Raw genomic sequence first — 24,720 nt, forward strand, 5'->3', positions numbered from 1 at the left:
TGGGTACATTTAAGCTTTCCACAATGCAGGAGCTCTAGTAGCCCAATGACTGGGCCGAGATTCTCTCGCTGTATTGATGAGACTTATCGAAATGCCCTAGCAAGTGACGTGGCGATGCATTCTTGGGTCCATTGATTTAAGTGCCAAGATTTGCAACTATGGTGGAAATAAGGTAACTGAATTGTAATTCCCTCGAAAGCACAGGTCTATAAGGTTATATTATCCACAGAGTATCGACATCGACATAGAAAGCTCGATTCCTACCTGAGATCTGTTTACACCCTGTTCACTGCTTGCTTTTCGACTTGTCTTGTATGTCAATCATGTCGACATGTTCAGATCAGGGCTTGCCGCCTCTGGCAATTGTGGGCTTATCACTCAAGTTCCCCGGAGACGCCGTGACACCAGATGACTTTTGGAAGATGCTTCTGGAGGGGAGAGCCACCGCGAGCGAGTTCCCCCCAGATCGGCTGAATATCAATGCTCACCATCATCCGGACCGTGAGCGTCTGGACCGTCTCTCTCTACGGGGTGGAAACTTTATGAAAGGAGACCTGGGTGCTTTCGATGCTGGATTCTTCACAATAAACGCCACTGAGGCAGAAGCAATGGATCCGCAACAGCGGCTGATTCTGGAGGCATCTTACCGCGCGCTTGACAATGCTGGAATTACGATGGCGGAAGCGTCAGGTTCTAAGACCTGTGTTTTTACGGGAAGTTTTTCCCATGATTACCACACGCTACAGATAAAGGACCCTATGCGACTACCGAAATGGCATGCTACTGGGACGTCTATGAATATGTTGTCGAATCGTGTCAGTTGGTTTTTCAACTTGCAAGGCCCAAGCGCTGCTGTGGATACTGCGTGTTCCAGTAGTTTGATGGCGATTGACTTAGTCTGTCAATCTATCTGGAGCGGTAATTCCTCGATGGTAAGAATGGTTGAATGATCCTGGCATGATAAAGTGTCCGCTAACCTGTGGAAAGGGATTGGCCATTGGCAGTAATACCATCTTGGCATTGGAACCGAGTCTCTGCCTTGATAACTTAGGTTTGCTCTCGAAGGACAGTCGTTCATATAGCTTTGATCAACGGGGGAACGGCTATGCACGAGGCGAAGGTGTTGGCGTCCTAGTGATCCGACCACTGGAGGAGGCCATCCGTAATGGGGACACTATAAGGGCTGTTATCCGATCCTCCGCCTCGAACCAGGATGGACGTACGCCTGGGATTATGCAGCCTAGTGGGACTATGCAAGAGAAACTGATCCGCGATACCTATGAGAGAGGAGGGCTCAGTCTAGCAACAACGCGATACTTTGAAGCCCACGGGACGGGTAGGTGGCACTAGTTTGACCAACCACTGTGGGTATATAGGAGGAGGCTGACGTGACATTGATTCTAGGAACGGCGGTAGGAGACCCTATTGAAGCCCGCGCAATTGGAGGAATCTTCCGTCAGTATCGCTCAGCTGATGACCCGCTTTACATGTATGAACTGCACTTAGGACTCAATCTCGGAACCAGATGCTAAGCCAACTCACAGCGGATCCGTAAAGTCCTCTGTTGGACATCTGGAAGGTGCCAGCGGCGTGGCCGGAGTGATCAAGGTCGTTCTTGCCTTGGAAAAGGGAATTATCCCACCTAATGCAGGCCTCGAAACGCTGAACCACCGAATCGACGATGAATTCCTACATATAAAGGTCTGTTGCCGGCGCATTTCATGGCTGGTCGATCCCAGGCTAACCACAGTAGGTCCCCCAAGAACCGGTGGTCTGGCCGGTCGATGGATTGCGAAGGGCGTCAGTAAGCTCCTTTGGCTTTGGTGGTTCAAATACCCACATTGTGCTAGATGATGCCTTGAACTACCTCCATATGAATGGCCTACAGGGCAACCACAATACCGTCGCTCATTCGAGCACCATGTGCGTAGAGGCTGATCACACAAATGGGGTTCCAGACGAGACACTTGATGAAGCAAAGTTGCTTGTCTGGTCAGCTGCCGATGAGAATGGAATTTCCCGCATCCAGGACAAATGGAGATCTTTCTTCTCATCGCTCCAGGTTACAGACCAAGAAAAGAAAGCCTACTTAAGTAACTTGGCATACACGTTGGCCCATAGGAGAAGTCACCTTCTATGGCGGACCTTTGCGACTGTGAAATCCTCGGATGACTGGTCAGCCATCGTGGATAAGTTTGCTCGCCCGTATCGGTCAAGTTCAACGCCCAACCTGGCATTTGTATTCACTGGGGTAAGCTAGTTTACAACACCCCCATGCACAATAACTGACAACCGGGGCAGCAAGGAGCACAGTGGTACGCTATGGGTCGCGAACTCATAGCCGGATATTCCGTTTTCCGTGATAGTGTCCAAGCTGCCAGTAGATATCTACAAACCTTGGGTTGCCAATGGGATCTTTTAGGTACGTATTGCACCACAAGGCGTTCCCAATAATGAGATTTGGTGATTAAACTGATTCAATTTTTAGAGGAGCTTCAAAAGCCAGAGGAATCGTCGAACGTGAACAAGACAGAATATAGCCAGCCGCTTTGCACTGCGCTTCAAGTTGGCTTGGTTGACCTTCTCGCCCACTTCAAGATCTCCCCCAAGGTTGTAATCGGCCACTCGGCTGGGGAGGTTGCAGCTGCGTATGTCTTTCACTTGCCTCTTGATAGCTCATCTCCATTTGCTAACTGTATGCAGGTACTGTACTTCTGCTATAGACAGGCAATCCGCTTGGAAGATCGCTTTTTACCGTGGAAAATGGAGCAGCCGGCTGGAAAAGTCCAGCTATGTCAAAGGGGCAATGTTAGCGGTGGCCCTATCCCCAAAAGATGTTGAGCCATACTTAAACAAAGTAGCTGGTGAGTGCGAGATCTCGAGGTTAACAGTGGCTTGTATCAACAGCCCTAAAAGCGTGACGATCTCTGGCGAAGAGGTGCAAATCGATATGCTCAAGTCAGCACTCAGTGTTGAGGACATCTTCTGTCGAAAGTTGAAGGTCAAGGTCGCCTATCACTCATTCCAAATGCATGAAATCGCTGCACAGTATCAGAACGCGATGGGACAGTTGGAGAAGGGTACCGAGCCCAAGACTCCCATTGAAATGGTGTCCTCTGTCACGGGTGCATGGATCAAACCAGAAGACTTAAGGGAACCTAATTACTGGGTACAAAATATGGTCTCCCCAGTGAGGTTCTCCGATGCTTTGTTCACTCTCTGCTCAAATACAGAGACACCTAAACGGAAGCTTGATCTAAGCCATCGGCAGGCGTTGCCAATTCATCACTTGGTTGAGCTGGGTCCCCATTCCGCACTGCAAGCACCTATCAAAGAGAACTTGAACAGTGCAAGTCGGCAGTCAGTGGGGTACCATTCCCTTCTGGTGCGCGGTGTACCAGCCATTGATACTGTCATGGCCGTAGCTGGTTATTTGCATGCAGCTGGCTACTCAATCGACCTTGGCGCTGTGAACAATCTCAATTATCTCCAAGGAAAGGGCCTCCTCAAATCATTGCCAGATCTCCCAGAGTATCCGTTTAACCATAACAAGAGTTACTGGCATGAGAGCCATATAAGCAGAAATCACAGACTAGCCAAGATTGGCAGAAATGACCTCCTTGGCTCGCCGGATCCCAACTGGAACCCTCTTGAGCCGCGATGGAGAAACATTATCAAGTTGTCCGAGATGCCCTGGGTTCGAGACCATCAAGTGAGTTTCCCTTGGTGTTAGATACCCCCCATCTCTAAATAGTCTATGCAAGGCAGCAACAATTACAAAAGAATATGCTGACAAGGTTCTGGTAGATCAATGGTACTGTACTTTATCCGGCAGCGGGAATGGTCATAATGGCCGTTGAGGCAGCAAAGCAGTTGGCTATCGCTGGTCGACAGATCTCAAGTTTCAATATCAAAGACGTGACTCTTCATGCCGCAATCCCAATCCAGGAACAGAACGATGTGGAAACGGCCTTCCATATGCGTCCGGTGAAGGAGCTTACGTCTGCGGCATCCCATTGGTATGAGTTTGCGCTCTACATGAATACAGATTCATCCTGGGTGTCAAACTGTACGGGCACTATTCAGGTTGCACATTATCCGGAAAAGCCAGACCCCGTAGACTGTGGCCATATCGAGCGGGATCTAGTCAGCCAACAGATTAACGCGTATAGAAAAGCTAGCAAAGAATGTACCTGCCCTGCTGAAGTACAAGCCTTATATTCTCACCTGAAAGCCTGTGGGTATGAGTATGGTGAAGCTTTCCAACGAATTGCTGCTTTGAGTGTCAACCCAGCCGACTGCACAACTATTACTGGTGAGGTGAGCAACCGGCCATCAACCTCATATGAGACAATCCACCCTGCAGTGTTAGATGCACTAATCCAAACGTCACTTTGGCCGATGACGAGGTGTGGTGCCGAGGTCATACCGACAGCCGTGCCAACACGCATCGAGAACATAACACTATCCGTCGATGGTCTCAACACTACGAACGATAAATTCAAAGTTCATACAAGGGTAGAAGCACCCGGCCACTCGGACAGATCCGCGGACATCATCGCTTTTGACGAGCAACTAGGAAAAGCGATAGTCACAGTGGAAGGGCTCAGATGCACGGCGGTTAGTGAGCTTGCTATAGCAGAAACTCGCAGCTCTACAGATGACAAGCTCTGCCATCGAGTTGAATGGAAACCAGATATCAGGTTGTTGCGAAACGACGACATTGGCCAGATTTGTCGACAAGCCAGTGTGAACTCTTCAGCACTTGAAGATTTCTACATGGAAGTGGACTTTCTCTTGCTTGCCCGTCTTTTGGAAGCTCTCGACGTTCTGGCTGAAAGGAAGTTATCACCTAGCAAGCCACACTTTAAGAAGTACTTCGAATGGGCAGCTACCCAGAAGAGACTGTTCAGCGATGGCCAACTCTTGTTCTCCTTGGAACCATGGAAAAGCCGTTTCCACGATAGAGAGTATATTCAGTCCCTAGACACGCGGCTTTATCACAGTAACCCGCAAGGGAAGTTTCTTGTGAGCTTCTCTAGAAACTTTACAAAGCTTCTGTGTGAAGAGCTAGACCCTCTAGAATTTATCTTTACAGGTGGTCTCATTGACGATTGTTACTTTGATGCGGTAAGTACGGCCCTTTGCATCTACCGAATTCGAGATTAACATAAGAGATCCAGATCGACCGTTCGAACAGCTGTAGCAGAATCACGGCGTACCTCGAGCTATTAGTGCACGCGAATCCGCAGATGAGAATACTTGAGATTGGCGCTGGAACGGGGTCTGCTACGAGAATCTTCTTAAGCACGTTGGGACGAGGGCGGGATAATTCGCAACCCTCTAGATATGCGCACTGGGAATACACTGACATCTCGCGCTCGTTCTTCGGCGAGGCAACGTGTAAATTTGCTGCGGAGGGGAATCGAATGAGCTTCAACCCTCTTGATATCGAACAAGATCCTGAGCAACAGGGCTTCGAGTGCGGCACGTATGACCTGGTTGTTGCTTCATTGGTATGCCCCTTATGACGCTTTGAAGCTGCTCTATCTTAGTACACCCACTAATATACGGATTATAGGTGATTCATGCCACTTCAGACTTAACCAAGACCTTGAACCATGTTCGAAAGCTTTTAAAACCGTAAGGGAATATGAAGCAGTCCCTATTTTAAAACATACAGTTTACTAATAGCCTATAACAGTGGCGGAAAACTGATCATGAACGAAATGATCAACCCCGCGCGTTCTGCGTACGTATTTGGGCTTCTCGAGGGCTGGTGGTTGGGTAAGTATCATACATTGTCCGGTAGCCAGGAACGTTGATAGAGATGCTGACATGCAAAGGCTGCGAATCGTATCGTTCGCTGGGCCCTTGTATAGATGAACGACGCTGGCATGAGCTTCTATTGCAGACCGGATTCTCAGGTTGTGACCTTGTCTTTCCTGACGTCGAGAAAGCTCCTTGCCCAGAAAATGCCGTTATCATTGCCACAGCTACTCAAAGCACTCGAGAGGCGGCCAGAGGTCCTCGGATTCAAATTGTCCGTGACCCGACTGACAGCGTTCAGGCTAAACTTGCACGGCTACTTGAAGAGGGATGTCGAGAACTGACAGGTTCTTCGGTAGAATGTGTCTCATTTGAGGAAACGGGGTCCTCCAGCGATCTATTAAGAGTCTTCTTGCTTGAATATAGCAAGCCAGTACTGTATGGTATGAAGGAAGAAGTGTATACAAGACTCCAGACTCTTCTCCTCTCTACCGAAACCACTCTCTGGGTCACTGAGGGAGGAGGAAAGGGCTCCACAAGGCCAGATCTGCACCTCATTGAAGGTCTATTCAGAGTGTTAGCTGAAGAGGATGGAGGCCGAAACCGTTACCTTCTTTCTCTTGAACGACAGCAAACAGAAGGACACCCTCACCACCGACTAGTGCTAGATCTCATATCGCACATTCTTTCCCCGGTCTCTTCAGTTGTTGACTCTGAATATACTGAGCATCAAGGCGTACTACAAATTGGGCGCATGGTTAACCATCTGCCTCTGAACAACGCTGTCTCAGTTCAGACAAATCCACGACAAGCCATCATGAGACCATTGGGCTGTGGGACCGAACTGCGTCTTGATGCTTCGTCCTCCAGCATGACGAACGGTTTTCAGTTCATCGAGGCCGAATGGGGTGATCGGGCTCTTGCTGCCAACGAAGTGGAGCTCGAGGTCAGCTATGTGGGCGTCAACTTCCGCGATGTTCTTGTTGCCCTAGGTCAGCTTAATGTCGGGGGCATAGGCCTCGAATGTAGCGGCACTATTACGCGTGTTGGTACAGCGTGTCGTAAGTTCAAACCCGGAGATAAAGTTGTCGGTTTTCTGCCCGACTGCTGCTCAACACATCTCCGGTTTCTCGAGGCGGACCCTGTTGTTCCTATCCCCCAGGGCATCTCCCTGACTGCTGCGGCTTCCATCCCAGCAAACTTCATTACTGCGTATATGGGACTGAAGGAGCTCGCGCGAATTCAGCCTGGTGAATCTGTCCTAATCCATTCTGGAGCTGGCGGTACAGGCCAAGCAGCGATACAGATCGCGAAACACTTCGGAGCCCAGGTCTATACTACAGTAGGCTCTGAAAGCAAAAAGGCGTTTCTAATGGAAACATATGGAATCCCCGAATCCCATATTTACTCTAGTAGATCCACACTCTTCTCAAAGGCCATTCTCCAACAAACCGCAGGGAAGGGAGTGGATATAATCTTGAACTCACTCTCAGGTGAAAGCCTCATCAAGTCATGGGAGTGCATTGCCCCGTACGGCAGATTCATTGAAATTGGCAAGAAGGACATTCTCTCGAACAGCAAGCTTCCGATGTTCCAATTTGCAAAGAATACAGCATTCATCTGTCTCGACCTAGGGTCTCTGGCAAAGGACCGCCCAACTGCTTGCGTGTCTGCGCTAACAGAGATCTTGGCTTTGCTCGTGGAGGGAAGGTTACAACCCCCAAGTCCAATCGCCACATACGGCGTCGGTGAGATGGAGAAAGCTTTTCGACTAATGCAGGGTGGGAAGCATCACGGTAAGTTAGTTATTGAGATGCGTCGGGATGATCCAGTCATGGTAAGCATGAAGTTATCCACTTCCGCCATCGTTTCATTAAGGTTATGTCTGTTAACCTGTAAAACAGACCATGCTGAAGCCCAAACCCAACTCTTTCTTTGACCCCAACGCCACATACGTTATTTCCGGTGGATTAGGTGGCCTTGGTCAGAATGCTGTTAATTGGCTTGTTTCTCGTGGGGCGCGAAATCTTCTCCTACTGTCGCGATCTGGTGGAGACAACCCCGAGGGACGTAACCTACTTGATCAATTACATAGCCAAGGCGTGAAAGCCCTGGCTCCGGCATGCGATGTGAGCGATGCACAGTCGCTCCGCCAAGCGCTTGACGCTTGTCAATTACACATGCCCCCCATCAAAGGCTGTATTCAGGGTGCAATGGTGTTGCATGTACGTATAGCCCGCGCTTCAAGAAACTCCTCTGGATACTAACCCTACCATAGGATGTTTTATACGAAGACATGCCATACACCGCCTGGCAAACCGCAGTCAGTCCCAAGGTGCAAGGGTCATGGAATCTCCACGAGCTCCTGCCCAAGGGGATGGACTTCTTCATCTTGTTATCGTCAATCAACGGTCTGGTCGGCTCCAGAGGACAGGCCAATTATGGCGCCGGCAACACCTTCCAAGACGCACTTGCTCACTACCGGGTCAGTATCGGCGAGCGCGCTACGTCTCTTGATCTGGGTCTCTTCACCTTCGCCGGGGCAGTAGCCAAGGATCCCAAACTGCGGGAGATGATGCGAAAAAACTCAGTCTTAGAGCCGGTCATCGAGGCGCAGTTCCACGCTTTGCTCGACTCGTATTGCAACCCTGCCGTAGCCCGAGAGCTCGGGCTGAGCTGCCAGACAGCGATCGGTATCCACCCAGTGGCGATGGAGAGGGGTGCCGGAAGGGCGTACTGGCTCGAGAAACCGCCGTTCGGGTTCTTACAGCTCGACCAAGCATCGCAGGCGACCAGCAGGGCCAGGCGCGCGGCGTGGACATCGCTACCGCGTTGCGGAGTGCCGCATCATTGGCGGAGGCAACCACATTGACTGCAGAGGCCCTCACCCTGAAGCTTTGTAAGGTCCTCTCGCTTTCCGAAGGTGATATCGATGCAAACAAAGCTTTGCATGAATATGGCGTGGATTCGCTCGTTGCAGTAGAACTTCGAAGCTGGTTCTCGAAAGAGATGCATGCCGATGTTGCCGTGTTTGATATCATGGGGCGCGCCACTGTTAATTCTCTCGCGCAACTGGCAGCTGGCCGAAGCAAGCTGGAAAAGGGATGGGCTGCGTGAGGTGAGAAGTCTTTAGAAATTTATCAGGTAGTTGGCAATGTTAGTCGAGTCTGTGTAGTCTCTTTCTCAGCAGATTCTGTGCGAACTAAATCCATTTTGTCATTATTCATAGGATCGCCGGGCGAGATAGTAGGTCTTAACTACTTAAATTTGATATATAGTACGATCAATTTTAATCAGAAACAGAACCTAGTGCCCTAACGCAGCCTCAAAGGGGTGTGTGGTATACTCTCATCCTCATTCCGAGCATGATATACAGATCTCTAGCAACGTAATGATAATCTCTAGAAAAGCTCATCAACAATAAGCACAGAGCAATGCACAGCATTTTCTCAATTCTGTAAAATGTACATAGTACATACATTCATTCATACATACATACAGCAAATCAACCAACCAGCTCCCTAATGCACAGTGATGTCATCCCTAAGATCGACATGAGCAAGTGAGGCTTGGGCTCCAGTTCTCGCCTCGGATCCTTAGTCACCATGGAGAAACAGGAAGAGACACTCTAGGCAAACCTGACGTGGCCGCTACTTGTACCAATCAGTTGGAGTGGTCGTGTGCTGTCTATGTCGTTGCCTCTTATTTGGTGCATACTATTTGACTGACTCTGTCCACTTGGAGGGATTTGCTGGCTGTACTTTCTAGGCAACCAAGGTCGGGACAAAAAAGAAAAAACAAGGATTTAGTAGGTATCGTGGTATACTAAGGATATTGTGAGCATTCTCGTGGTAGAGATGTTGGGAGTCAATGTCGGCCTGATGGGATTCAGTTAGGGCTTGAGTCTTGACAACGCCCGACATGAGGGGCAGTTGATCGTTCCACCGGTCCACATACTCTGTACTCAGTATCATAATGGTTTGAATTGTTTTTTATTTCATATTTTCACAGTCCTAGTTATCTGGTATATATGTTATATTATGTAAACAAACAGGGAAACACAAGCAGACATCCGCCCAAAACAAAACCCAGTAAGAATAATCATTAAATAATAAATCATAGCCACCGAAGTTCGAACACATACCAGGAGTCCAGGATCCCAACTACATCATCACACATCCACCTCGGCGGTTTTTCTCTCGCGCCATTTGCGTTTCCAGCTCCAATAACCGTGCTTCATACTCGTCTCTGGCTCGCAGCACCCGCAGATCGGCGTCTCGCTGGTGCAGGGCTTCCTTGTGCGCCATTTCCTTTTCGTACATTTCCTCTCGCTCGGCGTCGCGTTGTCTGCGTAGCTGATCGATGGCTTCTCGGTGCGCCATCTCCTGCTGGTGCATTGCGTCTCGCTCCCTCTGCAGCTCGTCGATGTCCATGCGTAGTAGGCTTTGCTGTTGCTTACTGCTCTTCAACTCCTCCTCGAGCTCGGCCCGCACGGCCTCGATCTCCTTCTTATGATTTAGATCCTGTCTGCGCTCGGCCTCACGCATCTCCTTGCGCAGCTCATTGAGCTGTCTCTCATACCTAGCCCGCAACCGCTCCACCTCCGCCTGCACCTCCTTCCCTGCGGCCGTCTCGCCCAGTGACTTCCCACTGGCCATCTCCTCCTGAATCCGCAGCGTCACATTCTGCGGCCGGCTCAGGATATACCGGATAATCTCCGTGGCAGACGCAATCCCATCATCCTGCCGAAACACCCGGCTCCCGTGCCCGATCATCTCGCCCCAGAACTTGCGCTCCGATTGCAGCTGGCTCTCGCGCCGGACCTCCTTCTCGGACGGCGGGCTGCTCCACATCGTCGTGGCCAGCACGACCCCACTGAGACATTTCTCGCCGCAGAGCTTCTTGAACATCATCAGGTTGCGGATGGAGGCGCCGCCCATGCGCACGTCCTTGATGCGGTGCAGGTAGATGATCCCCGCGAGCTTGATGTTCTCGTTGTAGGAGAAGCGCAGCCAGTCGGCGATCTCGACCAGCACGTCCGTGTCGGACCGCGTGGTGTCGTCGAACCCTGGAGTGTCGATCAGGAAGATCCGTTGGTTGTCTATTTGGGCTTGGTGGATGCCGACTTCGGTTGTGCCTGTGGGTTTGGTAAGTGGACTGTTTTTTCTTCCTTCTTTTTCGTTTTTCTCTGTTTCAGAAAGGAAAGGAGGGGAATGGGGTAAGACCTACAGGAGAGCAGGCTATCGCCTACAAGGGCGTCTTCGTTAAAATGCGAGATGAAGGTGCTTTTCCCGACACCTGTTATCCCCATGACGGCAATGACGCGGTCGTCTGGTCTAAGCGGACAAAAAGTGAGTAAAACGGTGAGTGGATCATGCATGGAAGTGAATATACGTACGTGATATCCGGCAGCTGTACATCATGATGGTCTTTTTTAAACATGGGAGTGATGGGCTCGTCCAGCGAGACCTGGGACTCGTAGCCGGATTCTGACTCCGAGTGCATCTTGACTATAATAACCTGGCACACAATAACAATACTCTGACAAGAAGACAATAGTTTGAGCCCGTAGTCAGAGACTAGACAAGGGACTTGAAAGAGAGAGGTTTGGATGTGATTAAATCTCGAATTCCCCGGCAGAGTGAAAAGTAGCATTTAAGCCAGCGTGGAAAACTGGGGCTTCACTCTCTCTGCCTCCCTGAGGCCCCGTATCAGGGACACGCATTCCACAGCTTGACGTGTCAGGTAACATGGCTTTTTTTGCTGCCTTATAGTAGCGCTTGGTTCGTAGCTGCAACACTTGCGTAACGAGAGGAGTACGTAGGAGAGGGAAGGGAAAGAAAACGAACAACAAAACACCCAATTACCCACTTTTGCTTCACAAGTCGAGCCGTTTGCTTGTGGTGACACGCAGCGAGCAGGCGTTTTGCAGCTGCTTTACTGGGGCGTTGCCAACTCAGTCTTGGGTCTGAAAGACGGGGCCAGACAAGTAGACAAGTCAGAGCCTGCGCATTTACTGGACTTACATGCCTGGCCAAGTGCTGTTGGGCCTTGACTTTTGCCTTGTGTGCCTCATTTTTTTTTTTATTCTATTTTTGTTTTGCTGATAGCTTGGTTTTGTTGTTTCTTTTAATTCGTTTGTATACATGTCTCAATTTCCTGTTTTCTTCCTTCATTCTATATCTCTCTATCTTCGTTTGTAAATCTCCTTAACTTCAACATCAACCCTAACCCCCTCCCCTCGACAAACTAAACACCCAACTAACCAAAGAAATAAAACCCCCACAATGACCACAAAAGGCTACTTCGCCGGTATCCGCCGCAGCTCCACGGAGCCGATCTCGAAACCGGCCCGGCGAATATCAGTTGCATCAGGTGCAAATGCAATACCAGAAGTGTCCTCACCACGCCGCAACAGCCACAACGTGCACTTCCGCGAGAGGGACACAAATACCCAACAGTAAGAGAGAGCCCTTTTGCTGAGTCCCATTCACATTCACTTGGTCTTGTACACTCGGACTCAAGAAATGCTAACATGCCACATCCAGAGATGACACGGTCGTGATCGCTGTCATGGGCGTCACGGGCTCCGGGAAGAGTTCCCTGATATCTCTTCTTGCGGATCAGCCGGTGGGGATTGGGCATAATTTGCAGTCTCGTGAGTTCTATTCTTCTTCTTCTTCTTCTTCTTCTTTCTTAAAAAAAAGGGGTTGAATGGTGGATGGGATGTAAGATATCATACTAAGACGGATTTACATAGATACAACCCACACAGACATGTTCAGCTTCTCGCACCCCGAAACCAAACGCACCGTTATCCTCCTCGACACCCCCGGCTTCGACGACACCGAGCGCTCCGACACGGAAATCCTCAAAGAAATCTCCTGCTTCCTGGCCATGATCCATGAGAAGCGGTGGCGACTGGTGGGCATCGTGTACCTGCACCGCATCACCGACCCGCGGTTGGGGGGCTCTGCCATGAAGAACCTGCACATGTTCGAGAAGCTGTGCGGTAGCGGCAGCTTCCCGGGCGTGGTGCTGGTGACCAACATGTGGGGGGACCTAGAGCCGACAGACGCTGGGAGGGCGCTCGGGGAGCGGCGAGAGGCGGAGCTGAAGGGCCAGTTCTGGAAGACGATACTCGCGCAGGGGGGCAATGTGATGCAGCATGATGGGTCGAGGGAGAGCGCGGCGGCCATTGTGTCGTCGCTGGTCCGGCGGAATGAGGAGGTGGTGTTGCATATCGTGCATGAGTTGGTCGAGGAGCGGAAGACGCTGGATGAGACCGAGGCCGGGCAGTATGTTCAGGCTGAGCTCTTGAAGATCAAGAAGAAGTATGATCGTGAGATCGCTGATCTTCAGGAGAGTATGGAGGAGGCCATGGAGGCCAGGGACGAGGAGACCGCCCGAGCTATCAAGAGGGAGAGGGAGGCGGCTAAGGCGAAGGTGGCGCAGAAGGCGCGCGAGTCTAAGGGCCTCCGCATCTCGATGCAGCAGCTCGTGCAGGAGAAGATGGCCGAGTATGATGCTCGTGCCACGGAGCCGGATAACCAGGAGGCCGTCAGGGGTCGTATCGCGGAGCTCTTTGAAGAGTTCAAGTCCGAGATGCGCGAGGAGATGCGGGAAGAGCTGGAGGCCGAGATGCGGGACGTCAAGGAAAGGCTGGCGAGGATCGAAACCGGGCCGACTGAGAAGGTGGAGCAGCGCGTTGAACAGCGAGAGGAGGAACAGCCGAAGGAAGATAACAAGTCGGGCGGGCTCATGGGATGGTTCTCCAGACCTCTCAGCGGGTTCAGCCGAGCCTGAACGAGTGGCAACGCATCATGGTTTATGCTGGAGGGATACTGCACTTTCTTTCTGTCAAGGTATAATAATCTAGGAGTTTGTATTTACACGGCTATACACTGAACGGACAATAATGCACTTCACAAATGCACTTTAAATATGCACGGATAAGCACATGCTTCCATCTTCGGGCCGCATAGATCAGCATTAGCCTTGCATCAACTGCCGTCCACGCCCACAAGGAAGAATAAGGGCATGGGGGGTCACGGGCCAATCACGTGGGGCATATTGGGATGCAGCAGGAGGGTCATATGAAAGAGTACCTAGGTACGAACTCGCCTCGCAACCCCTCGAGATCCTCGAGCTGATGTGGGGCTCGCAAGCTCTGCTCGAAGAGGAATCGTCCAGACTCCAGACTACACTAGCGCATGCGGGGAAGGCACTTGACTGGTGGGGAAAATCCTGGCTCATTTCTGAAGATCAGCGGGTGCGATGGTATAGCTGACCTACCTGGAGGATCCTCGACCGTGATAAGAATAACCGGGAGTCCCGGGCTAACGCGCATGGCTTCCAGAGTTGTGTTTTCGAGCCAGATTCGACACTACCCTCGCCATGATTGAAGACTTGCTCCATCAGATGACGCCCGGGAAGGCAGCTCTTTGCCTCCTCGGCGTCTTCTTTCTCGCCTGCATAGTTCGAAAAGTACAGATATCAATGCAGATTCAACGGCTGGGGGGCAGGGCCCCTATGATACAGTTTCGCCTCCCATACGGCAAGTATTTCCGAGATCCTGCAAGCACGACGTCATTAACATGACCGTATAGCCATGGACTTTATCTACAAATCCCTTGCCGCAAACAGAGCCCACCGCGACCTGGAGTTCTTCAGCAACGCAATCAAGACAGCGAAGGGGCCATCGCAGATTAACAATCCAAAAACCGCAGAGGTCAGCGCAGGCGTCTCGGCTCGAATCATCTTCACCCGAGACCCCGAGAACATCAAGGCCATCCTCGCGGGCCAGTTCGCAGACTATGGCAAGGGTGAGCCCTTCCATAACGACTGGAAAGAGTTCCTGGGCGACAGCATCTTTGTCACAGACGGTGAGCTGTGGTCGCGCTCACGACATCTGATTCGACCGATGTTTGTGCGCGAGCGGATCGTGGACACCGAGGTCTTCGAAAAGCATGTGCAGCACCTTATCCCCTTCCTGTCAGGACAGGATTCACCGGTCAGTAGCAAGGTCGTCGATGTTGGCCCGTTATTCTTCCGCTACACGTTGGACGCAGCTACCGACTATCTGCTGGGCCAAGGCACGGACAGTCTCCAGAACCCGACGACGCTGTTTAGCGAAGCATTCGGCTATGTGCAGCATCGCCAGGCCGATCTAACACGACTCGGGTACGTACAACCATCCACTGCAGTATCAGTGAGGCTCCACAAGTCCATATCTCATCAACTAACCATGCCACATACAGTGTCTTCAAGTTCCTGCTCTCGCTGAAGGAATTCCGCCGCAGCCTCAAGATCATGGACAACTTCATCCAACCCTACATCAGCCGAGTCCTATCCCTATCAACCGCCGAACTCGACCAGAAACTGTCCAAACAAGACACATTCCTAGACTCCCTCGCCCGCTTCACCCGAGACCCAAGAGTCCTCCGAGACCAACTGGTTGCAATCCTGCTCGCAGGCCGCGACACAACAGCCGGAACGCTCTCCTTCTGTCTCTTCGAACTCGCCCGGAACCCCGACGTCGTGGCAAAACTGCGACAGGAGATCGAGTCGCGACTCGGCGTCGGAGCCAAGGGCCAAAAGCCCAGCTACATCGATCTCAAGGAGATGAAGTACCTCAACGCGGTCCTTAATGAAACTATGCGTCTGTACCCGGTCGTTCCGTTCAATGTTCGTCTCGCGCTCCATGATACCACCCTGCCCCGTGGCGGTGGTCCGGATGGGCTTTCTCCGATCGGTGTTCGTGCTGATACCCGCGTGATATATTCTACGATGCTGATGCAGCGGAACCCGGAGAATTATGATGCTCCTGGCTCGGCTCAGTACGTGGACCCCGAGAAGTTTCATCCTGACCGCTGGTTGTCTGGCTGGCAGCCTAAGCCGTGGCGGTTTATCCCCTTCAATGGGGGCCCGAGGATCTGTCTGGGTCAGCAGTTTGCGACGATCGAGATGGGATATACGGTTGTTCGAATTCTCCAGGCGTTCCGGGAGATCAAGGCGTACCCGGTTAGTGGGAAGGCGGTCGTGGAGGATCCTGTTCTTCGGTTTGAAGTCACCTTGAGTCCGGGATCAGAGTTGAATTGTCTCTTTGTGCCGGAGGAAGAAGCGGGTGTTACTCAATGAGCGAGTTTTGTTTGACTTCTTGATCTTACGACTGATGAAAGGTGAAAGGATCTAATATCCCGTACAGTATAATGGGTGGTCATAGGTTATTTGGGTATATAAATTGTCAAAGAGCGTGTTGTATATAGCTTCTGTTTCATAACTTCATTATATGCTGTGTGAATGGACATCGTGAAGCCCCAAGAGTCTGCCTCCCTAATCATGAATGTACATTTTGGTACAGTAGAATGTGCTCATCTCAACGAACCAGCTGAATATCAGCGATGGCTACGTTGATAAAAGGGCTACCTTGAGCTTGGTGAGCTTCTTCAGTCTCTGCAGAATCTCGACTCGCCGGAGTTCCAGATACAGATAGTCCTCGTCGGCATCGTCCAGATCACTGGAGATACTGACCAATGGCCTCTTCGCCGGAAGAATACTGCTGTTGACCTTCGCTGGGACCATCTGGGTATTCTCTCTGTGCTGCACAGCAGTGGGAGCATCTTTCTTGGTCTCCGGGACGGCGGGTGGCACCTTGTTCCCAACCCATCCCCTGCTCATGTTGACTGCCTTTTCCCAGAGGGCAAATGACTCCGCACTTTGCTGGTGGCCAATCCGAGGCTCGAAGACCGTTCCCCCAGAACGGTTGATATCGCGCAATTCGGCAAAGTTCCGCCAAAGCCCAACTGCCAGGCCGGCAGCAATGGCCGCACCTAGCGCGGTCGTCTCTCGCATCTTCGGGCGATAGACCGGAATAGAGATCAGGTCTGCTTGAGTCTGATTGTGAAATGTAAGTGAACAAGAAAAACAACAGCCCAAAAAAGGTATCAATTGGGGGTGGTAGCTTAGGCGCAGTGATTATCGTACCTGCATTGCAAGATCAGAGTTACTCATTCCTCCGTCAACTGCCAGCTCCGACAGCGCATGGCCACTGTCCTTTTCCATCGCGTCCAGAATTGCCTTTGTTTGGAAGCAGGTCGCTTCAAGCGTGGCCCTGGCGATGTGGCCCTTCTTCGTGTACTGTGTAATTCCGACTAAATCCTATCAGGAGCTGGTCTAAAATAGATGAGGGGCTGTTCTCACAGATAGTTCCTTTCGCGTCGTCAATCCAATAAGGTGCAAAGAGCCCGCTGAACGCAGTAACAAAGACACATCCTCCATTATCTTCCACCGTGAGAGCCAAATCGTTAACTTCTTTAGACTCCTTGAAGAACTCCAGGTTGTTCTGCAGGAACTTGACTCCGGAGCCACCAACAGCGATGCTCCCCTCGAGAGCGTACACTGGCTTTCCATCAAAGTGATAGGCGACTGTGGCCAATAGGCCGTGTTTGGATATAACAGGCTTTTCGCCCACATTGTAAAGGAGGAAACACCCTGTGCCGTATGTGTTCTTTGCCATTCCTGGCGAGAACCCTTTCTGGCCGACAAGAGCCGAGGACTGATCGCCGAGACAACCCATGATAGGGACGCCAGCGAGGACTCCATCTGAGATAACGCCATAGGCTTTTGTATCAGAAGATGGAACAATCTTCGGCAGATGAACTCTTCCTCGAATGTCAAAGAAGTCTAAAAGCGAGTTGTCGTACTCTAGAGTTTCCAAGTTCATGAACATCGTCCGTGACGCATTGGTAGGGTCCGAAACAAATACATTTGCTTGGCGACCTCCGTTCAAATAATACACGAGCCAGGTGTCTATGGTACCAAATGCGAGCGTACCGCGCTCATAAGCGTCCTTGACCCTGAGGACATTTGCGAGCATCCAGAGCAGCTTGGACGAGGATGAATAGGTTGATAACGGGAGGCCACAGATTTGCTGTAATCGTGACGCCCCAGGCTTCTCCTTCAACTCATTGACAATCGCTTGCGATCGCGTATCCGTCCACACGATGGCATTGCACAGTGGTTCGCCAGTTTCATAATCCCAAACCACAGTGGTTTCTCTCTGATTGGTAATCCCGACCGCCTTGATATCAACGCGAGAAAAACCAGTGGATTCAAACTGTTTGACTGCTTGCTCCACACATGTTTCCACAGAAGACACCAGGTCCAGTGGGTTGTGCTCATGCCATCTGAGTCACCCATTAGTCGCAAGCCGTTGAACGCATGAAAGTTCAAACCCTGAGAAGAAAAAAAAGAAGGAAGAGAAGAGCAACAACAAGGGACAAAAGAGCTCACCCGGATTTTGGATAGATCTGCGGAAACTCAACCTGATGCGAGGCCACCGGTTCCCCTTCGCGATTGAAGATCAGAAACCTGGTACTGGTGGTACCCTGGTCAATCGAGCCTACAAAGATGTCTGATTGCTGCATAGCTAGGGCGTCTCGCGACCAGCGGGATGCTTGAGCTGTGTGACAACCTCGCGCAACTTTTCCAATGGACCGGTAACAAAAGCGACTAGGGGAAGTGGGAAAGCGAGTAAAGACACAAGCCCTGTGAAGCAAGAATAGAAATAGCGACCGCGGAGAGTAAGCTGTCATATTACTTATATGAATCCCGCGAACCGATGACCGGGACTAATCCTTCGGTTCAATTTCTCCGTCACATAGCGAATCAACTGCGGGGAATGCGACTTGGATCCAAGGCAACGACCAGTAGAAAGCGCGACACGATCGAAGATAGGAAAATGACAAGAAAAGGCACGGGTGGCTGAGCCAAACCAGCACTCAGGTGAATAGGGGCAATGTCGCTCATTCGCGGAGGGCAGGACTGAGCGAGGACAATGCTGCGAGGACCGCGTTTCCAACTGGGCTAGTAGTCAACAGGGATCAGGGTCGTAAAGATTCCATACCATTTCCAGCGAGTCGCATATGCTGAGAGGATAAATTAATTTAGTTTGTTCTTGGTCCGGGAAGAAAGGCAAAAAAAACGGGAGCACCTGACGCGACGTGACCTTTTCTGGGCCCCAACCGCAAGGGAATTAATTCCGATCCGATGAATTCGTATTGTGCCCTCCCTTGCGTTCGCCTGCAGATGGAATGATGCGATGCTGGCAAACAAGTCCAGAGGATCAGCACTTGCGATCGTCGCAGTGGAGTCCAAGTGATCCACCCCCACAAATTGCGGGGTTCGCTCGTCGACTACTGCACCCCATGGACATCCGATCGTCGATGTACTCAACCCTATCTCCAGATCCTGGAATGTTTCCAGAACGTTGTGGAGACCAATGCAGCAGTGACATTTCCCTGCTCATGGCCCTTACAGAGCCGCACGCTTATCAGCCATATTAGATGCACTCATTAATCTCTCTACAAATGGGGACCAACTTCCCGGAGCCACCATCACGCCGTCTGGGATAATAACAGCCAGGATGCGTGTATTGCTGCAAGACAGAAATATCAGAAAACCTCTGTACCACCGGCGTTGACCCAGAGCTACAGCGCCCAATCCTTGCGGTCTGACTGCCAGCCAAGCAGAATGACAGGGTGACACAAGTATCAATAGGCTTTTTCTCTGCATTACCATTCGGCAACCCATCGGAGAGCATGACATGAGGCCACGCCTAGACTCCTTGCAATTGGCGAGACTCTACGCTTTCCGATGAGGTACCTCGAAATAGTGCTATTAGCCAAGTTTAGAATGTTGAACAGGTGCTCCGTACTGTATACAGGTCGTGCCCAGGGTAGTGTCGAGGAAATGTTATCCTCTTCCAGATGAGATGCTTCTTCAAGCCCGTTCCCCTTCACTCCTCCTGTCCGTTTTAGCTGATTGACCATGCATTGGCCCTCTGGGGGCTGTTCTTAAACCGGTTGCGTTCTTCATCCCAAGCCGGCTGGATCAGTCTATCCAAGTCTTCTGGCTACCGGCGAGAAGGTAGCCAAGGCTGTCCGGTGTATATTCACTCGAGTCTTAATGTATACAGCAGGGATCAAGCGTATCGGACGCGACATGAGGCCTGAGTACGTCGGAGTTATTCACTACGTCGTTTTATTAAAGCACTCTCGCTGCCCCCCTACCACTCGAGACACACTTTCATGCATATTGTAAGAACTTGACATCCTGTTCGTAGGAAACCATTCTAGATCCAATATCGGTCAGCATGAAACAGATCATCGAACATACCACTGACCACCAGGATGGCACGCATGTTGCCGTCCTCCCAGCTGATAAGCCTGTCTCTGCCGCGCTGGGCGTCACACTCAGCTCAGACGAGAGGGAGCTCGGGCACCCCCCGCTCCTCTGGAGCAAGATGCGAGAATACATCCGCGAAGGCGCATCCGAGTTCTTTGGCACCATGATCCTCGTTCTCTTCGGCGACGGTGTTGTCGCACAGGTCACGCTGAGCCGCGGCGAGAAAGGCGACTACCAGTCCATCTCCTGGGGCTGGGGGTAAGTCCCTCCCAAGCAAAGCCACCCACCCTACCTCCCCCTCTGACAGATCCACACCCAGCCTCGGAGTCATGCTCGGCGTCTACGCCAGCGGCATATCCGGCTCGCACATCAACCCGGCCGTGACGCTAGCCAGCTGCCTACTGCGCAAATTCCCCTGGCGCAAGCTCCCCATCTACGTCGTCGCCCAAGTGCTCGGCGCCATCTGCGGCGCAGCCATCGTGTACGGGAACTACAAATCCGCCATCGACGTCTACGAAGGCGGCCCCGGCATCCGCACCGTGCCCGGCTACTCGCAGACAGCCACGGCGGGCATCTTCAGCACCTACCCGGCGGCCTTCATGACGCGCACGGGCCAGTTCTTCTCCGAGTTCATCGCCAGCGCCATCCTCATGTTCATGATCTTCTCTCTGAAAGACGACGCCAACCTCGGCGCCGGCCCGCTCACCCCGCTGGCCCTGTTCTTCGTCGTCTTCGGCATCGGCGCCTGCTTCGGCTGGGAGACCGGGTACGCTATCAACCTGGCCCGGGACTTTGGGCCCCGTCTCTTGACTTATATGCTTGGCTATGGCCCGCATGTGTGGACCGCTGGAAATTATTACTTCTGGGTACCGTTTCTTCTTAACTACCCTTTCTCCCACGTCCCTTCTCCTACTTCGTCGATTACACTAGGGATGATAGCTCACTGGAAATAATGGCTAGGTCCCCATCATCGCCCCTTGTCTTGGTTGCTCCTTCGGCGGCTGGATCTACGACATGTTCCTCTATACCGGGGCCGAGAGCCCTGTCAATACACCCTACATCGGTCTCCAGAGACTCGTCACGCCGCTACGTCCGAAGCACAAGGACCTCGGGAGTCATGTATGACCAACTGGGCCCCCCTGAAGAATATGCAGGCATGATGTGTGGGAAACCTATTTCATCCGGAGTTCAAACCATGACAGCCTGGACTCTACTACAGATGTTGTTACTAAATAAGGTTCTATCAGGGGACGGACTGATGGTCTTAGAAATAATTCTTCACGAATATTCAGAGCGAATAATGAAATCTGGGGTATTCATGGCTGGGGGGTGTTTGAGAGTGATAATAAAATGGTGTAGAATTGGCACGGTTCTTCGTTCTGCTTTCCTTCCAGCTCATATTCTTGTAGTATGCGAATGGTGACGATCTCTCGAGTGGTGGTAGTCTTATGACCAGCCTCGCTACGGATGCCACCGTTTCATTCTTGGCTCTCAGGCAGACACTCAGGTTGTTTGCAAGTTAACTTAAGGTTGGGCTAAATTAGTGCTGACCGGCGATGAGAATAGCGTGCACGCCACATCGGCTGACCATGGTCGATACCGGTGGATCAGGTAGCGTCGACCTCTCACCTGAGGTATTTTACCTTTAATTTCAACGTAGGGAAACGAGCGCTGCTATTATTGGTGGACTATACTTGCATTGGTCTTTCTAAGCTAACAGAAACCAACCCAGCCCGTATAATACATATTCAATGGTCATTAATCATGGTAACAAGACACCTGCAGAAACTCAAGGTCCTATGTATGTACAGGTCGAGAACCTTGGTCGTAAGAGTCGTAACCTCATATCCCATTCCCATCATAAATGGCACCTTCCAAGGCGCCTCGTCTAATTCATACTGCCCGTTCAAGTCATGACCAGCGCACTGCCGACCACCACGCAAAGAGCGACCATAGGCAAAGGGGCGTCAAACATGGCATTTGCGGCCCCTACATTAGGCGCTATATGGGCTGTAGTCGTGGCGGCAGGGGTGTTTCCAGGACCATTCGAGCCGCTTGCAGTAGTTGTGGAAGAGGGGGAGCCGGTGGAAGTCGATGATGACATGGTCATGGTTGAAGAGCTAAATGATCGTGTCGGAGAGATAGTCCGCTGCGTAGAAGTGACGGCTGTATCTGTTGAGGTAATGGTCGTACGTGACGAAGAGATAGTAGGGTAAGTCGATGTGCTGGCTGGTTGGGCCGGGGAGCTAACTAGTTGCGTTGGCGTTGGCGACATGGTGAAGAGCCCCGTCGAACTGAGAGTCCATATGGTGCTTCTAGTGCCAGAAAGGGAAACTGAACCCTGCGACAAATGCGATGATACAAACGTAGATGGGCGACAGGACTGTTTTTGAGACACATAGCATTAGTAATCCATCTAAGCTGCGAAAAGGTTTGGGCAATGCTCACTCACTGAAGCCGCGCTGGGCGGCTGGACTTGTCGAGAGCCAGAAAATGTCCAGCCACTTGGCAGAGGACCCTGGCCCCTCGACTCTCCTGGAGTAGCCGTGGTAGCTCGAGGGACCCAAGGCCAGATACTCGGGGTCACAAAGCTCGAGGTTTGGCGGTGCGTCCCACTCCATGGGATAGGGATACTCGCGACGGTTGAGGTGATGGCCGGGGCAGATTCGACAGAAGAGATAGACTCAGCCGCAATATTACCATTGACCTTTCCACCGGTTGCCTTGATTGACTGCCACGACCCACTCTGATCACCGTACGAGTACTCGGTGCCGGTTGAATAGTCGGTCACCTTAAGCGATTTCAAGTACATCGTGTAGGGGCCGGCATTGTAATCAGTCTTGCCGCCCGCCCAGTCTTCAGATTGGTTAGCTTTGAAGAACGTAATGTATGACATTCGGCGGAATATAAGCAGGGAACTCACCAATAGTACCCTGTGGGTTGTTTGGATCACCACCAGCCCAAACTCCAACTTTAACCATCATCGGGGATTGAGGATATTGATTGGTCGCCGCGGTATCCGGAGTCAGTACCCGAACGGTCTTGCCATCGATTTGCCAAACAATCTGTTCGCTGGTCCAATCAATCGTGTAGGTGTGGAAGCTGTCGTGATTTCCCACGTTATCATGGGTAGCGCCACGGTTGAAGCTATCAGTGTTTCCCTTTCCGAAGTAGTTCGACTGGACCAAGACATTATTGCCCCCAAGCCATTCCCAGTCAATTTCGTCCAAGTCGTCCGACTGTAGAACAGCACTGCTGACGATACCCGTCCCTGGGGCGGCCTTGATCACGAACTCGACATGTCCGAACATGATGTACCAGCCAGACTGTATTAACGGGGCATCGCCCTGTTTGGCCACTGTGAACTCGGCGCCATCGCTACCATACGTGGGACCTCCGACATCTGCAAAATCATTTGATTGACCCTGGGTGAAATCAAAGGTACCTGACGTGCCATAGGCAGGTTTTGGAGGGCACGCTTGGTTGACGTTAGATTGGGCCCCTGGCCGGGTTAAAGGGAGGACGTACTTTTGCTTAAAGGGTTGCAGTCCGAAAATGTCTGAGCCAACGCGGGTGTGGCAGAGGACAGCAGGAGAACCGCCGCATTAATTATTGGCACCCTCATGGTGTATGCTGTGTACTAGAGATGAAACAAACAATAGGAAAACGATGTTGAGAATACGCCCGTTGGGAGCGTGAGTAAAGCGAGATCAGGACGAGCGACTTCTGCAGGTAAAATGGAAAGATCTAGGAAGCGGAGATATGAAGGCAATCGCAGAGTAGATTAGAGCAACCCCCAAAGAGAGTGTAAGAGAGTGTGCGTCTGGTCAAAAGTCCAGGCCCGCGGCGTTGTTCGTAGGAAATAAGTACCTACAAAGCAAACGTGCAGGAATCCTTTGTTCTGGGAAGGTAGCAGTCGGGATATTGTCAAATATTGTCAAGGCAGCCATGACTGGGGTCGGAACATATAAGTAGTAAATAAAAGTCCGTTTAGGTGCAAGGGAAAGTGCGGTGGTCTTCAGAGTACTACGAGTCGTCCAGCCTCCTCGCTTTTCTTCCGCTTGAGCTTTACATCAATCGTGCTGATTATCTCGCCCGACCGGGCAGTTTAGCGTGGTCGGTCACGGGTGGAGACGTGACTTCGTGGCAGTCATTGGTTGCCAGCCAGGTACTGTGCCACTGGATCTGTGGCGGGGCACTCATGATTGGTTGCTGTCCCAACAGCTCCAAACAAGGGACCAGATTCGGTCTGGAATTAATTGTCGATTCTTCCATGTTGTGATATTGGTACCTGAACCATGAAATAGCTCGTTGTTTGGTTTGGACCAGCAAATAAGGAGGTCAGACCTGATAGACACATATTTTTCGGGTGAATATCAGGCTTGGTTGAAGCGCGACACATACCAGTGCTGCAACCCAATCTACTGTTTACATTCCAGCCGATGACGGTTGCTGTCATGCCATGTGCTACTGTGCAGGCAGAACAGGACCAACAACCAGGGGCCATTGTCTCATCTCTCCCTGACAATAGCTTGTCTAATGCCATTCATTTGCCACTTGGAAGGTAAGATGGTACGTAGAGTCGCCAGTTTTCATTACCGCCCGTCCCGCTCCACCCCCCAGCCTCCCTCTTTTCAATGTTGCCCATACATTGTACGTAGCAATCCTTGGCTGCCATGCTAGGCCGCTGCGCAGTGACTTTCGATACTGTGCTATTCTTATACCAAATTTTGATTCAATTCTCTCTCCTTTTTTCACCTTCAA

At 51.4% G+C, this 24,720-nt stretch overlaps 7 protein-coding genes across 7 annotated transcripts; 4 read left to right on the forward strand and 3 right to left on the reverse strand.

Moving 5' to 3' along the window:
* Positions 1–323: 323 nt before the first annotated feature.
* On the forward strand, positions 324–8,886 carry ANOM_007671 (type I polyketide synthase; the record flags this gene model as incomplete). Its single annotated transcript, XM_015552927.1, has 16 exons — positions 324–932; positions 988–1,336; positions 1,405–1,489; positions 1,545–1,701; positions 1,754–2,251; positions 2,302–2,422; positions 2,489–2,648; positions 2,704–3,712; positions 3,808–5,130; positions 5,184–5,516; positions 5,582–5,643; positions 5,705–5,787; positions 5,847–7,606; positions 7,674–7,994; positions 8,048–8,406; positions 8,457–8,886. 16 exons carry the CDS (start codon positions 324–326, stop codon positions 8,884–8,886), a joined length of 7,659 nt encoding a protein of 2,552 aa, XP_015404607.1.
* A 1,046-nt stretch (positions 8,887–9,932) lies between these two features.
* ANOM_007672 (uncharacterized protein) lies at positions 9,933–11,274 on the reverse strand (the record flags this gene model as incomplete). The annotated part of the gene is made up of 3 exons (XM_015552928.1): positions 9,933–10,906; positions 10,999–11,105; positions 11,168–11,274. The coding sequence occupies 3 exons, from the start codon at positions 11,272–11,274 to the stop codon at positions 9,933–9,935; spliced, it is 1,188 nt and encodes a 395-aa protein (XP_015404610.1).
* A 782-nt stretch (positions 11,275–12,056) lies between these two features.
* Positions 12,057–13,575, forward strand: ANOM_007673 (uncharacterized protein; the record flags this gene model as incomplete). Its single annotated transcript, XM_015552929.1, has 3 exons — positions 12,057–12,229; positions 12,318–12,427; positions 12,530–13,575. 3 exons carry the CDS (start codon positions 12,057–12,059, stop codon positions 13,573–13,575), a joined length of 1,329 nt encoding a protein of 442 aa, XP_015404609.1.
* Positions 13,576–14,380: 805 nt separating this feature from the next.
* On the forward strand, positions 14,381–15,909 carry ANOM_007674 (cytochrome P450; the record flags this gene model as incomplete). Its single annotated transcript, XM_015552930.1, has 2 exons — positions 14,381–14,952; positions 15,030–15,909. 2 exons carry the CDS (start codon positions 14,381–14,383, stop codon positions 15,907–15,909), a joined length of 1,452 nt encoding a protein of 483 aa, XP_015404612.1.
* Positions 15,910–16,176: 267 nt separating this feature from the next.
* Positions 16,177–18,197, reverse strand: ANOM_007675 (glycerol kinase; the record flags this gene model as incomplete). Its single annotated transcript, XM_015552931.1, has 4 exons — positions 16,177–16,665; positions 16,756–16,922; positions 16,972–17,957; positions 18,064–18,197. 4 exons carry the CDS (start codon positions 18,195–18,197, stop codon positions 16,177–16,179), a joined length of 1,776 nt encoding a protein of 591 aa, XP_015404611.1.
* A 1,727-nt stretch (positions 18,198–19,924) lies between these two features.
* On the forward strand, positions 19,925–21,081 carry ANOM_007676 (MIP/aquaporin family protein; the record flags this gene model as incomplete). Its single annotated transcript, XM_015552932.1, has 3 exons — positions 19,925–20,214; positions 20,276–20,822; positions 20,917–21,081. 3 exons carry the CDS (start codon positions 19,925–19,927, stop codon positions 21,079–21,081), a joined length of 1,002 nt encoding a protein of 333 aa, XP_015404614.1.
* A 781-nt stretch (positions 21,082–21,862) lies between these two features.
* ANOM_007677 (putative cell wall glucanase) lies at positions 21,863–23,581 on the reverse strand (the record flags this gene model as incomplete). The annotated part of the gene is made up of 4 exons (XM_015552933.1): positions 21,863–22,339; positions 22,409–22,812; positions 22,880–23,434; positions 23,485–23,581. 4 exons carry the CDS (start codon positions 23,579–23,581, stop codon positions 21,863–21,865), a joined length of 1,533 nt encoding a protein of 510 aa, XP_015404613.1.
* Between the last annotated feature and the right edge of the window lie 1,139 nt (positions 23,582–24,720).

The sequence above is a fragment of the Aspergillus nomiae genome (assembly GCF_001204775.2).
Source record: "Aspergillus nomiae NRRL 13137 chromosome Unknown contig00252, whole genome shotgun sequence".
In the NCBI taxonomy this organism is placed as follows: Eukaryota; Fungi; Ascomycota; class Eurotiomycetes; order Eurotiales; family Aspergillaceae; genus Aspergillus; species Aspergillus nomiae.